This window comes from Canis lupus, chromosome 6 (genome assembly GCF_011100685.1).
Source record: "Canis lupus familiaris isolate Mischka breed German Shepherd chromosome 6, alternate assembly UU_Cfam_GSD_1.0, whole genome shotgun sequence".
In the NCBI taxonomy this organism is placed as follows: domain Eukaryota; kingdom Metazoa; phylum Chordata; class Mammalia; order Carnivora; family Canidae; genus Canis; species Canis lupus.
This window is the reverse complement of record NC_049227.1, coordinates 32913986-32928601: the sequence shown is the minus strand read 5'-3', so window position 1 is coordinate 32928601 and position 14616 is coordinate 32913986. Positions and strand designations below refer to the sequence as shown.

At 43.7% G+C, this 14616-nt stretch overlaps 1 protein-coding gene across 3 annotated transcripts in view; it reads right to left on the bottom strand.

Annotated features, from left to right (window-relative positions):
- Nucleotides 1–14616, bottom strand: part of GRIN2A (glutamate ionotropic receptor NMDA type subunit 2A) — a 545905-nt gene that overhangs the window by 43979 nt on the left and 487310 nt on the right. For all 3 annotated transcript variants that reach the window (XR_005360918.1, XM_038540398.1, XM_038540400.1), the window contains one exon: nucleotides 12279–12439. Coding sequence is in view for 2 of the 3 variants with exons in the window: in XM_038540398.1 (XP_038396326.1) it covers nucleotides 12279–12439 (161 nt within the window). In the remaining variant the exon portion in view is untranslated. The remainder of the gene's footprint in view (nucleotides 1–12278; nucleotides 12440–14616) is intronic.

Below are 14616 nucleotides of genomic sequence, written 5' to 3'. Positions count from 1 at the left end.
GAACAGAATCGATGCTCGAAACGAAGGCCTGCCCTGCCTTGCTCTGGCCTCTGGTGCTATGCCGCGCTGGTGGCAAGATGTCCCCTCTGCCAGGCCTCGTGGGGGTGCCGAGGGTGTGTCATTCTCTCCCTGCCATGGGCAATCCTCAAGGAAAGCAAATGATTAAAAATGACAGTAATTCAGAGCAAGAGGGGGAAATAAGATCTCCTGTCTGCAAATTTGCGGAGAAGCAACGTAAGGAGTCACACGTGTCCCACACGACTTTCAGCTGGTGGTTTCCTACCAGTGTTTTCGACAGCTCTCAAGAGCTGCTCTGGCTTCCTGGGGGGTGTCGATGTGACCCTGTTACTTCAGCCGGTCTCTGCTGGACCTGCGGTGATGGCCTGGAAGTTCACTCCCAGCCCCCAGAGGGTCTGGGGGCGCATCCGCTGCCCCCTCCACAAGGCAGGCCATGGCCCCTTTCGGGAAAGGAGCTTGTACCGTCAGGCAGCTTGACGTTTCCTAATCAAAAGTTTCCGGTTTTAGCTCATCATCTCCTTATGCGTGTTTTCAGATGCTCTCTGGGGGTCTCAGCACATTTAAGGCTAATTATATAGTTAAAGTTAATTATTCATTCATTAACATTCAAGAAGGCTTTAACAAGACACTGACTTGTTCTGATGAATTAATGAAACTGGAGTGTGCACGGGCGTGTGTGTGCGTGCGTGCGGGTGCGTGTGTGTTTTAGAGTCTAAAGTGTCATGAAAATTAAACATCTCTTTGATGATAACTGAGTGCACTTTTTAAGGTCCCATCAAAGCCTTGCACAGAAGGGAAAGGTATCAGCCAGCCATATGGGCCAGTCCGCACACCCAGGCCCCTCTCTGCCCGCTTGGTGGAGGAGGCCCCATCATGGGACTTCTCTGAGGTTCAGTTTTCTCATCTGTAAAAGGGGGAAATAGCATCTCTCTCCAGGGGTGGCTGTTGGGTGGATGAAGACGGAAGTGAAAGTGTTGTAGAGATTCAGGTGCAAATTCAGGACGCTGACATGGCAGTGACAACATCACCGTGCACAGAAGCAAGGGCAGTGTAATCCTTAGCCAGCACCTGGACACAGGCTGTTGAGGGGTGGAGGGTGTTTCTGCACCCAAGAAACAGGACCACTGAGGCATGACAGCCTTTGGACGTGCCTGCTTGGGGAGGAGACAGCGTGCTCAGAGACCATGTTGGCCATCAGCACAGGATGGCCTAGAACTGGCTTTAGGAAAATGTCCTGGAATCACATTTGAACTCTGAGTCTGTGAACACAAGCTGTAAAATCAGTGTTATATGGACATGGATGCATTTTCACCAGGGAAGCATTTTTGTTTGTTTGTTTTTTGGGGGGTTTTTTAGAGCAAACTCCATTAAGCTAATCTAATTCCTAAATTGATGTCTCCCACAGCCTAAACTGTTTCCTACATTTCTGGAAACCGTTTTCACTGGGATCAATTCCTTTGTGTTTAAAATTCTATAAGGATTTGATTCACTAATCAGTGTTGGGACCGCAACCAGCTTTACCAACTTATAGCTGCTGCCATTTGGAGCTTCTTACGTGGTTACGATTTCCACTGAGTTTAATTCTCCTGGGTCAAAATTGTGTAGAGACTCAAAGTTGCTGAGGAAGATTCAAGTCCTCTCTGGATATTTTGAGTCTGTAACAGGTCTCAGCCTGTGTGCTTTTAACTGTTGTCTGTTTAACTTGCATTGATCACATCTGCTGGTAATAGTCACTATGAGCAGGGTTTTAAAAAGACCCATGGTTAATATTTATTTTTTCACTGAGAACTTTCTTAGAGGTTTTGTGAGACAGAGAAAGGCAGAGAAGGATGGAGACTGAGAGGGAGGGAGAGAAGCAGAGGGAAGGAGGCACTGAGCAAAACAGGAAGACAGAGAAAGAACGAGAAAAGACGAAGTCAGAAAAAGAGATGAGGAGGGCGCCTGGGCGGCACAGTCGGTTAGGCGTCTACCTTTGGCTCAGGTTATGATCTCAGGGTCCTTGGATCGAGCCCTGCATTGGGCTCCCTGCTCAGTAGGGAGTCTGTTTCTCCCTCTCCTTCGGTGCTCCCCCCCACACCGCTAATAAGTAAAATTTTAAAAAGAGAAAGAGATGAGGAAGGGGGAGACAGAAAGACACAGACAAGGAGAAATCAGGGGCAGATGGATTTATGGAGAAAGAGAGAGAATGTGAGAGCAAACAGGGAGCTGGGATGTACCCCTTACCTATTGATTACTAACCTCTAAAGTAAGAAACAGTTTAAAAAATACAGCCAATCCCTTGCTTTGTTTCTGTTAAGTTTAACCCTGGACCCAAACCAGCTGTGTCCAAGGAGTTGGTAGGCCACACAATGCAGTCTTTTACTACTTCAGATAAGCAAATGGAGGCCCAGGGATCTTCGTGATAGGGTCCATGACTCACCCAAGCATGTGCCTTTGGGACACTGCTGCAGGGCCATCTCATGTGGGATGTGGGGTCAGAGGAACAAGGCTGTGGCACGTCGGGTGAGTGTCTTTCTCTAAGCCTTGAGTTCTCCACCTGACCAGAAGGAAAGCAGTCTCTCCCACACGGCTATATGTTGGTTGGATGACGTAACGACTGTAAATTTGCTTGGTGAGCTGTAAAGCACTAGGCATATGCTGTTCTTCACTCTACCGCTCATGACATTGGAAAAATATTGATTCCTTCTGGAATATAAATCTTTTATATAGAGTTCCTTAGATTACACTCCTCAAGGGGTGGGATCATGCTAACTGCCAATTCCGTGGCACATAGCATATTATAAAGAACGTTCAGAAATGTGTTCCTTGGGATCCCTGGGTGGCGCAGTGGTTTAGTGCCTGCCTTTGGCCCGGGGCGCGATCCTGGAGACCCGGGATCGAATCCCACGTCGGGCTCCCGGTGCATGGAGCCTGCTTCTTCCTCTGCCTGTGTCTCTGCCTCTCTCTCTCTCTCTGTGTGACTATCATAAATAAATAAAAAAAATTTTTTTAAAATGTGTTCCTCGTTCAGACTTCTCTCGAATGTTTACCAGAGGCCAGACGCTACGTTGTTTCCTTGTCTATCTCATTTAACCCTGCAACGTTCTCCTAAGCAGAGGAGCCAAAATTAGCATCATTTTGTAAATAGGAAAACTGGAGTCTAAGAGGTTAATTAACTTGTCCAAGGCCCCACAGCTGGACCTCGGCAGAGGGGGCTCAGCTTAAAGCATCACACGATACTGCTGGTGGTGATAATGATGCTGTTGAACTTGTCACACACCAGAACTCAATGGTGGGGAATCCCAAATACCAAAAAATACCATGAAAATGAAAGAAAGAATGGAAAAAGGATCAACATTGGATAAAATGCTAGTGTGTGTCAAGATACACTGCTGAGCACTTTCCCTAAAGTCAATTCATTTAATTCCAGGGGACAGGATTGTACAGTTGGGGTAAAAGATCAGAGAGGTTATTTATTTGCCAATGGTCACACAGCTGGTCATTATCACAGCCAGGATATGAAGCTACTTATTTCTCCCTCCAAAGTTCATGTTCTGTACCACGTGTCCACTCATAAAATAAGCCAATCAATCATCTGCAGAAGACTAATGTTTTTCAAGAAGGTATATAAATACTTTGAGTCAGAAACTCTACTTCTCACAATCGTTCCTAGAGAATGAGTTGCAGAGGTGTGCAGAGGACTCATCACAGCCATGTGACCAACAGTCCCCAAAGGGAAATGGCTAAACAGACCTGATGTGTGTAGACCATGGAATTCTTCCCAGAAGAGAATGAAGACAAAAGACACCTACAGATACAGAAGATGTGTCAAAACATATTAATTAAACATCCAATTGTGATATACTGCATAGAGTTTGATAGCATCCCACAGAATGAATTGATTATTATATGTAGACATGTCAATACATGTGGATGCATAGAACAAAGGTCTAGGAGAAATGGCATGTACTAGCAAACAGATAATAGTGCCTACCTGGTTGTGTGTGGAAGGGTTGTTGTTGGTGGTGGTTTGGGATTGGGATGTAGTCAAAAGGGTACTTATTTTTCTGTATTTTTGATTTTTTACAAGGATTTATTTTTCAGTGAGAAGTAGTACAGCATAGTGGTTAAGGGCAAAAGTGCTAGAGCCAGTTTGAATCCCAGCTCTGAAGTTTATCAGCCCTCGCCTGGGCAAGAGCATGAACCGCCACAGTCGAGCCTTCCTGCCTCATGACAAAGGCATCCAACTCTCCCAGGATTGTTCACCTGCAGAGAGTTAGCATCCATGGGTAGAAAGAGATGTTGGGTTGAGTTTGAATGCCAGCTCTGACACTCACTTAACCCTTAGGCAAGTTTCCTCTGCTCCCCGAGCCTTGGTTTACTCTTCTGTAAAATGGAGAGAAGGCCTATTTGGCAGAGTCCAAAGCAGGATGAAATGAGATCGTATATTTGAAGTCTCCATGTGAGTTCAGGAAGCAGTAAGAGGAGGCAGTCCCTTGGGAGATGGAATCTTCCAGGGAGCTCCTGCCTCTCTTCATGGTCTCCAGGAGAAACTCTGAACCATGTGTATCCCAATATAAAAAATATATCCTTTTGGGGGGGGGGGTTGTTTTGTCCTTGACTACATTTCTTCTCCCCATTTCAATGGAAAGAGAAATATTGCCCCCTTTCAAAGCAGCATTAAGATTGTCAAAGGAAACAAAAGACATTTTAAAGTTAAAATGTGAACAAAATTGGTTTGGTTTTGTATAATAGTGGGCAATTAGAAGCAGGCTAATTGTGCAATGTTACGGGAATGTTCATATTTATTATTTTGAATTGTGGCTCAAAGCCTGGGCTCTGGAGCAAGTGTGACCCAGACAAGCTATTTACTCTCTCTCTCTCTCTGCCTATTTCCTCCACTGTAAATAGGAAATCATGATAGTGGCTGTGTCACAGGGTTGCTGTGAGATTTGAATAATGCAGGCAAAAAATTCAGGACAGTACCTGGCATGTAGGTAAGCTCCCAATAAATGTTATCTGTTTGTTAGAAATGCCTTGCTTGGTTCCCAGAAGAATTCAGGTAGTTTATTACAATTGCAACAGAATAAGGTTTAAACAAACGGATAAAGCCATCTGATTGAGTTAAGGGAATTCAGAGGTAGGACAGTGGCTAAGGCCTTGGGCGAGTCAGGAAGCAGATATTCAGGTCACAAGCTCTCCACAGCTGCTAACAGCAGATCATAAATTGAGCTCTGAATTACAGCGTAGCCGAAGCAAGAAGGAAACTCCGAGGAGTTACAGGGATTGTGCTGTCCACCAGACAGAAGCACGCCTTCCAGGGGACTAGAGCAACACCGTTCATGGTGCAGACGTCTGAGAGATGGTGGAGGATGGTGTTCTTAGCGAATTGGTCTACAATAATAATATCAGCCAGCTCTCTAAAATAGCTATTTCTTGTAGGGGCCCCCAGCGCCAGCCGAAGGAGAATGAAAATGCAGAGCAATGCCAGGTAAATTAATTAATATTCCTTTCGCTCAGTGAAATATCTCCCAGTGGTTAAATGTGAAAACAGTCCAACAGAACAGTACAGGTTCAACTGGGAAAAGCAAAGCACGGATTTGCATGCACAGCACGGATTTGCACGCGCACCGATGTGTACAAACTGTAGGAACACCAGACACCAGGAGGAAATGAAGTGTTGTGTTCAGAAGAAACTTCTTTCCTGATGACTGCAAGTGATACTTTGGTTGCAGAATGTTTGTTACATGTACAAGGATATAAAGGAGACCATATAATCATCTAGCAGCATCTCTGATAACACTTTGGTGTAATTCATTCTTGCTTCCTTTATATCGCTCTGTCCTGCTCGCTCCATCTCTGGGTTTACAGAATTGGGACCTCACTCTAAACTTTCCCCCATTTGTTCCCCTTTTTAACGCTTTATGGGGTGGCCCTGAAAATCCACTAGGATCGTTGTAATCCAGTTTAACAAGAATTAATTGCAACCACATACACACATGCACAAAAAAAAGCTGCCTGTGCTTTCCTGAGTTTTTATTAAGAACAAAAAAATTCCTAATGCTGTGATGTGGTGGCAATTACTTCTAAGCTTTATTTGCAGTGTGGGGGTGGATCTCAGAAACCAGGTCACTGTCCATCTGATTTTCTCTGGAGATGATGCTGTCATCCCCTAAGATGACTTAGGAGAACGGCTCACCTCACCCTGACGTCTGTGCGTGCTCTTGAACACAGTAGCTGAAAATGAACCCTTTGAGTTTCATTCTACATGACTGATAAAATATAGCAAATAAAACCCACTTAAACAGCATCCTGAAAAGAACACACTCTGCATAGCAGCTCACTGTCTGGGAGGATCCTTATGCCTCCCCAGTCCACCTTTGCCTCGGCAATCTCCAAGTCTCTGGACCATTTCTTTTGAGGATGGAAATGAGAATGCTGTGACCTCATCAACTCTCAGATAGATAGTCAGTTGATACATATATAGCATAAAATAGATGTATGTTATATGCAGTATTAAATATGTATATATACTTATATAGATATAATACATAACTTGAGTCTCTAAATTCTTCCCTGAGCTCTAACCTCTTCCACCCAACTGCCAAGCTGGCACTGCCAAGTGGGGAGGCCAGCCCAATAATAATTCTTAATAATTCAAACAATATAATTACTTAGTCAAATAGCCTTAGTTAAGCTCAGCTTCTTCAACTCTTGAGAGAGATAATGATATCTAGCTCGTAAGAGTGCTGGGAGGAGGGGTGCCTGGATGTCTCAGCTGGTTAAGCATCCAACTCTTGATCTCAACTCAGGCCATGATCTCAGGGTCTGAGATTGAGGCCCATGTGGGGCTCTGCGCTTGCCAGGGAGTCTTGCCTGAGATTTTCTCTTGCTCTGCCCTGCCCACTCATGCTCTCTCTTAAATAAATCTTAAAAAAAAAAAAGTGCTATGAAGATTAAATGACATTATGCCTATGAAGCACCTGGGACTGCATCTTGGAAACTGTTAGGTTTCAATTAATGCAGGGATGAGATGGCTATTTGATGATGCTGTCTCAAAGGCACTTCCAATTGAACATTCCCAAACTGTCCCTCTGGGCCTCCGCTCCTGCTATGCCCTCCTCCTGAAATGCCCTTCCTCTTCCCTGTCCTGTCCGCTCCAGACAGAACACCATTTCCACATATTCAACCAACAAACCTCTCAAAAGCCATGGACCACCTGTATCTGAGTCACCAGAAGTGCTAATAAAAACATGGATTCCTCGATCCCACAGGCTTGGAGACTCTGTGCTCCAGAATAGGGGTTCAGTGCTCACCCTTTATCACAAAAGCAGTTCTGAGGCATGCAAGAGGCTGTGACCACTCCCCTGATTTTATTCTTACAGACACATCACTGGGCACAATGCGAGCCTTGCAGTAAAGGCTTGTCAGTCAAAATGCAACCTTGCCTCCCAATTCTTCTCTCCAACTACTCAATATAAGGGAAGCCAAAAGATGCCAGCCTGTTTGCCAACATCATGGGGCTGGAAATGAAATCAGATAAATAGGGGACCAGGTGGCCAAGAGCTAAAGATGGATGCTTCTAAAGGAAATCACGACTTTTCATAAACTTATGTACAAATAACCGTACATGACCATCAGTTAAAATGAACATAAACCATCCCACTATGTCTTGAAATATTAGGCTCTTAGGAGTCCTGGGGATGTTGATTGTTTCATTTAAATCTGGCATAAATGCTTTGCTTGCAGTTCTGCCCACTTGCCAAAACTGCTTGGAGAACGTCAGCTTCTGATGACGGAGCATTTGTAAATCTAAATCTGCCTCCACTCATTTCAGTTTCAGCTCCCTCTTCTAGAGCAGATGTTCTCAAAATTGGATTAGTGCACGTCAGAATCACCTGAGGAGCTTGCTGAAGCATGCAGGTTCCCCGGGCCTGCCCCTGGAGATCTGGATTCTGCAGGCTTGGTGGGGCTCAGGAATCTACCTTTTTATTAGCACCCCTACTGACTCATTACTCAGGCCACCCTCTGGGAAATCCTGTTCTAGAAACCTGCGATCACAAACCACTTATCCGCCTTTGGTTCTGGAGAGCCCCACATGTCACAACAGACCTATTCCTATCGACGTTCGCACGTCAAATCTTGTTTTCTCATTGATTCGCCTGATAACCTCTGGAATGGTTTCTCTCCATTTATCTTAAGTTTTGATAAACAATGAAACTCAATTTAGTTTCAAGTTTCTCCCTACCTATGCTTTTAGAGCCATTATGAATCCCAGAGATAAGCTACATGGTTATATTGATTGGTCTACTTTTCTTATGTTGTCTCAATAAAACGTGTTTATGGAACTTACTCCTTCAGAACAGTACTTCTCAAAATTCAGCATGTGTCAGGATCACCTGGTGCTTGTTAAAATGCAGGCTCTCAGGCTCTAGCACCATGAGAGAAGGTCCTATGTCAGGCCCAGAAACTTGCATTGAACACGTAACCATGTGACTCGGGTAGAGTTGGTTCACTGGTCACGCGTAGAGACCCCCCCAGCCTTGGAGACTTATTCTACATCCTTTCTGCACAACTGACAGCATTTATATACGTGGCTTGTCTAGATTTTGTATTTTTGGAAAGTTCTAAATTAAGTACTCAAGCGTTCAACCCAAACAAGAGAGTATCAGGACCATTTCAGAGATCTAAGAATTCAGCGTTTTAACTTTTTAGATGGGAAACGGAGACTCTGAGACATGACATGATTAGCCCAAGGCCATGGCTGGCTAATGACAGAACCCAGGCTGAGACCAAGCTGGAACTCTTAACCATAATCCAAGGCCTCTGTTGTGTTCCAGGCTTTTCCAGGCTGTATAAGGGAGCCTCCACATCCATTGACCCTGGTGTATATGCCCACGTCTTCACTGAGCAGCAGATGTCACAGACCTGTGTGCACATAGGCAGGACCCAACAGCTGAACTATGCTCTGGTTTTCTAAGTCAGAGCTCACTGGATTTTAGGGTGCTGAGAGCCCCATATAGGGAATGCCCTCAAGTTTAACAATTCAGGGGCACACAAGGCATCTCTATCTTCCAGAGGGATAGAACCTTCCAGAGATGCTTTGGTGAAGGAGGGGAATGACTACATTTTTAAAGCCAGGTGGTGGGTACATGAGTTCGTTTTGTTATTATTATTCCTTCAACACTATATCCCCATGATATTTACTCTTGTAAAATTATTTCATACTATACATCATAAATTAAAATAACTTATTTCATGATGAAAAATTTAAAAAGGAAATGAGATATGAGAGGGACAGAAAAGATCAGAAGTTAAGCAGACACGTAAAGGACAGAAGTCTTGGAGGAGGAGGAATAGAAGCAGAGATGACCCACACAGAGTTGGGTGGATCTTGAGAGCAATTCTATGGTGGCATTTAGCTTCTCATTTTCACTTGAGATCACTTGAGGGGCTGTAGTCATAGCTCATGCTATCTACACCAAGAGGAAGTCAAAACATGAAAAATGTAATCAGAATAGAAGAAAACACCAAGAAAGTAACTTTCTGCCTTCAGAGTGGAGATGAACTTTTAAATTACGACTCACAATCCAGAAGCCTTAAAAAAAGATTGATAAATTTGACTGTAAAAAAAAAATAATAATAAAAATCAGCATGAAAAAAAAAAAACCATCTGGAAGCTCAAAAGATAAGAAAGCTGGGAACACCATTTGTAACTGCACCACCAACAAAGGGCTTATTTCTCCAATACATAAATTAATAAGAAAAAGACCAATAGACCCATAGAAGAAAAAATAATGAATGTTTTCAAAAAAAAAAAAAAAGGAACTGCAAAAGGCTTTTAATTACGCATTGATTGATCTGGAGGGACACAAGGACACTCAGGAAATGTGGTCACTGTGGGGAGCATTCGGCAGAAGAGAAACAGTGTGGGAGGAAGTTTCTTCACTGTTTAGCTTTTTATACAATACTTTTTGATTTTGTATTATGTAAATGTGTTCTCTATTCACAATTTAATTTAACTAATTTAAATAATTAACTAAGCTGCTCATTAAACTTGTAGTGAGTGGTTTTCCCAACCTCAACTCCACCAAAACTGAACCTTCTGGAATGATCATGGTTAAGCCTTCACCCTTATGGGCATGCAGAGTTATTTCTTTAAAAAAGACTCATAGCCCCTCTAGCTCTGAGTTTAATGTAACAGCACAAAACGTCCCCCACATGGAAGACTGAGTATAGGGTACACTCGCCATCTGCCCAAGTTTGCTGGGATGGATGTCATAATTATTACAGGGCTTCCAAAAAGCAATTTGTACAATTTATGGCCAGGAACTGTTTCCATTCCTCTACTCCGTTTTGTTCGTATTGTTTTTTAAAAAATGGAAAAAGAAAGAAAATGCAGTTTGTGCCCTGGGTGACAGATGGATAGAGAGGAGGCGAGCGAAGCTTCGCTGGTTGTTTCTAACCATTTTCATCTACGTTTGCGTTCACGGTCTGTCCGAAGTGATAGGACGTGTTGATGAAAAGACCATGGCAGAAACAAACAAACAGAACCCATACCTGGGGCTCAGCTGGAAAGTCATCAGAATTTTCTGGTATCTGTTAGAATCGAACATACATGTAACCTATAGCTTGGCAATTCCTGTCTTAGGTATATACCGAGAGCGGCGTGCTCACTCATGCAACCAGAGATGTGGTGAGAGTACGCCTAGAGGCCCTACTCGCCATGGCCCCGAAAGGGACACTACCCTGATGTTTACCAAGATTAGAAGAGAGGGGTGACCCCATCATGAAACATCATGCAGCAATGAGAATGGAAGACCTAGAATGACCTAGAATGACATGCAATGATGTCACAAACAGACCTGCAAGCTAGAAGATGGACAGAAAAAATGTCTGGTGTGATTTCATTTACATGTTAGAATAACAGGCCAAAAGCATCCTCAGCTTTAGAAGTGAGGCGGGCCACTGGGAAAAGGGTGTGCTGGGGTTTCTGGGGCCTGGCTACATCTTGGGAATTGACCTGGATGGTCCGTTTTTACAGTCATCAAGCACTATACTTCATATGTGTCTCTTCTCTGTATCCCCATTATGCTTTAATAAAACATTTTTAAAAATCACCCCGGGGCCAGAATGAGCAGAATGAGTCTGGGATAAGTGACTGGCGCTCTCTCTCTCTCTGCTTCTCAAACCCCTGCTGAGGTCCCAAAGAGATTCCACAGAGACAGAAGGGACAAAATGCTACCAGCCAGAGATCCCAGGAATCATGCAGAGACGGGGCTGAGGGTTTAGGCGGGGCCCATCTGCCCTCCCAGACACCACGGAGGGGCCCCAGTGGGCCTGCAGAACAGCCGAGAGGGAGAGGCTGTGGATGAAGCTACAGGCTAACCCATGACAGTCATGTCTCCGAGTTCAAAAATCCCTGATGACTGACATGGCCCATGGAAATTCATTTTCTAGATAAGCAAAACTGCCCTCCTTCATTTAAAACAGAATTGTTTTTGATGGCACCTTCCCCAAAATGCACTTCGCATGTCCCCGACATTCTGAAGGTCCCATTATGATTTCCATCTTACAGACGAGGCTGAGAACAATGAGGTATCTGCCCAAAGTCGGAAACAATAGCAGCAGGGGGAGGAGAAGCACACTCCAGCTTCACATCCTAAACTGGCCTCTGTGAGGTCTTTTCATGACAGCTCCTTATTTCTAGTGTGCACGCTCTGTACCACCAGGAACATTAGCAGCAGCATTACAGAGGCCAAGTTCACATTGCTTTTCTCTCCCTATTTCCTTTCTCCTTCATCGATGGTATGCTACTGGCTTCCACACAAAGCTGTACCCCAAAAACTCCTACCTAAAATCAGATAAAAATCTACAGTGCTTTGTTTGCAGAACTTTAAATAAGCTAACAAACTCTTTAGATCTTTCTCTGTGGCTAACATATCCCATGGAGTTGGGCCAAGTTCTTTATCAGTCTAAGAAACCCCTCTGGTTCTCTGCATTTCAAAGTGTCCTGGATTTGCTTTTCCTTAACACAGCTCAGAAGGAAGCCTATGATGCTCATCAGGTTCACAAAAGCAGCCCTCAACTGGGGTTCAATCTTAACCACAGCTGCTTTCCAGAAAATACAGTGGTGAGGGCAGATAAGCACCAAGGCATGCAGAGAGTCATTTTCTGTGAGGTTTATGGGCTGGCAGGCCTGCGAGGGGAAAACAAAACAAAACAAAACAAAACAAAAAAAAACCAAAAAAAAACAACCAAACAAATCCCATCATCCTTACCCTGTTTTCAAGCTGACCAAGGCATCCTCCACTCCCTTCTGATTGAATTTGGTCATGTACTGATGCATGTAGGGGTAGTTATTACGAATGTTTCTCTCCGTACTGCCATTAGGCACCGTGCCAAATCGGAAAGGTGGGGAATAGTCGTGAGGTCTCTGAAACTGGAGAGAGACAGACAGACAGATGGAGAGACAGGACAGAGACAGAGAGAGAAAAGGAGGAGAAGTCAGCCACCATTCTGTCTTGTGTCAGGAGTTAAACATACGCCGCATGCCCTAGCACAGGACAGATGAAAAATCATTCATTTCTATGCTTCCTTTTTTTTTTTTTTTTTTTTTTTATTTAATCACACCTGCTACTGGCCTGTGAGCTCTAGGAGTTTGGAAACAATGTCTGCCTTGCTCCCATCTGTCCCCCAGTATCTAGCACAGGGCCTGGCTGGGTGTGCAAGAGATTTTTGTTGGATTGATTTTTCTGGCCCCATTCTAGACACTAGCCTTGTGGTTGGCACATGGGCCATGCTCGGGAAACACTAAGCTGGAATTAAGATATTACTTTAACTCAGTTTGTTTATCTACCTTCTGATGAAATTTCCTGTTTTCCTCACCAATCCCTCCCTTCTCTGAATCCCATTGACAATTACCATCACCTCCCCCAGGAAATGATGAAGAGCAACCGAACATGTCATCCCAAAATATGCCTCTTTGGCATAAGCATCCTCTTAGGCTGGTTATTTTTAAGAAACAGCAGAGACAGGAGAAGCTCTGAAGAGCAGATGTTAACCCTTTCGTAAGAGACATTTATACTGAGAAGGGAAAGCTCTACTTATAGGGATATCTTCCTCTCAGCACCTGGAAAAGGAATATGACTAAAACTCTAGAAACTCTTATCACTTTTGAAGGCACCAACTTCAATCTTCATGAATCTCACCCTAGTTTACTATGCTTTTCCTGACAACCTGGCCTCTCCACCCCAGCTCCCAACAATTCTCTTCTGTGGTTAGCTGGAGGTGGTGTTTAAGCTGGTGGCTTAGGCCATTTCAGGGAGTTACTTGGTTTTCCTGGGTATGTCTCATGTCTACAGAAAGGATCCATATTATTAAACTTGTTTGTTTCTCTCCTGTCAATCTGTCTAGATTAACCCAAGAACCTAAAAGAGTAGAGGGAAAATTATCTTTCCTCCCCTACAATGACTGTATGTTTGCCATTCACTCATTCTCCATGCATACAATACTTATGGGGGAGCCCTAATATATTCTAGGCATAATGGCATGCTCCATGAACATTTCTTGAGCTGAAATTCTTCCCAACCATTAGCTTCCTGAGGATGCCCATGTCTTGTACAGCTCTCATGCCTCAAAAAAGTTGGATGTCCATACTCTGCTTGTCTTTCCTCATTGACTGACATGGTTTGTTCACAACTTCAGTGTTTGGAGAAACTCAACCAGATTAAAAGTCAAGAATTCTAGGTCTACTGAGGTGCCTGGGTGGTTCAGTTGGTTAAGCATCTGCCTTTGGCTCAAGTCATGATCCCTGGGTCCTGGGATCGAGCCCTGTATCAGGCTCACTGCTCAGTTGAGAGTCTGCTTCTCCCTCTGCCCCTCACCCCATTTGTTCTCTCTCTCAAATAAATAAATAAAGCCTTAAGGGAAAAAAAGAGTACTAGGTCTGAGTCTCAGACATACAATTAAAATCTAGAGTCAGCACAGGGCAATAAGTTCAAGTGTGAGCTTAGGTTCAAAGGTTAAAAGTCAGATTCTACCATTAATAAACTGTGGGATCTTAGAGAAGGCACTTCACACTGCCTCCATTTATTTTCTGTCTCTACAGTGGAAAACATACCAGTACTTCCTTTGTAGGGTCAATGGGAAGTTCTAAAACTGCTAAAACTTTTTCAAGTAATTAAAATAGTACCTGGAACAGAGTAAGCACTCAAACATAAAAATTATTATTACTTTTTATTTTTACTATCAGAGTGGGCCAAAGAAAGGGGCTTCATTTTTTCCATGAAATACGAAATTCTGGAAGTATAAAGTAATTATAATAATGAGTAGCACTTTTTGAGGACTTGCGTGGGGCCAGATTTGCTAGATCACTTGCTAGATCATTTCATCCTCACGATGAACCTGTCAGGTAGCTAATCTCAGAGGCTCCATTTTACAGATGAAGAAATCAAGGTTCAGACCTATTTAGGATCTCTCATGAATAAATAAATAAAATCTTGAAAAAAAGAAAATCGTGTCCCCTAAATTAGGCATGCTGCCATGTAATAAGCAACCACCACTGCATTTGGGGGAAGTGGCCATACATTGTCCAAATGAGATCCTCCTTCTGGTGCC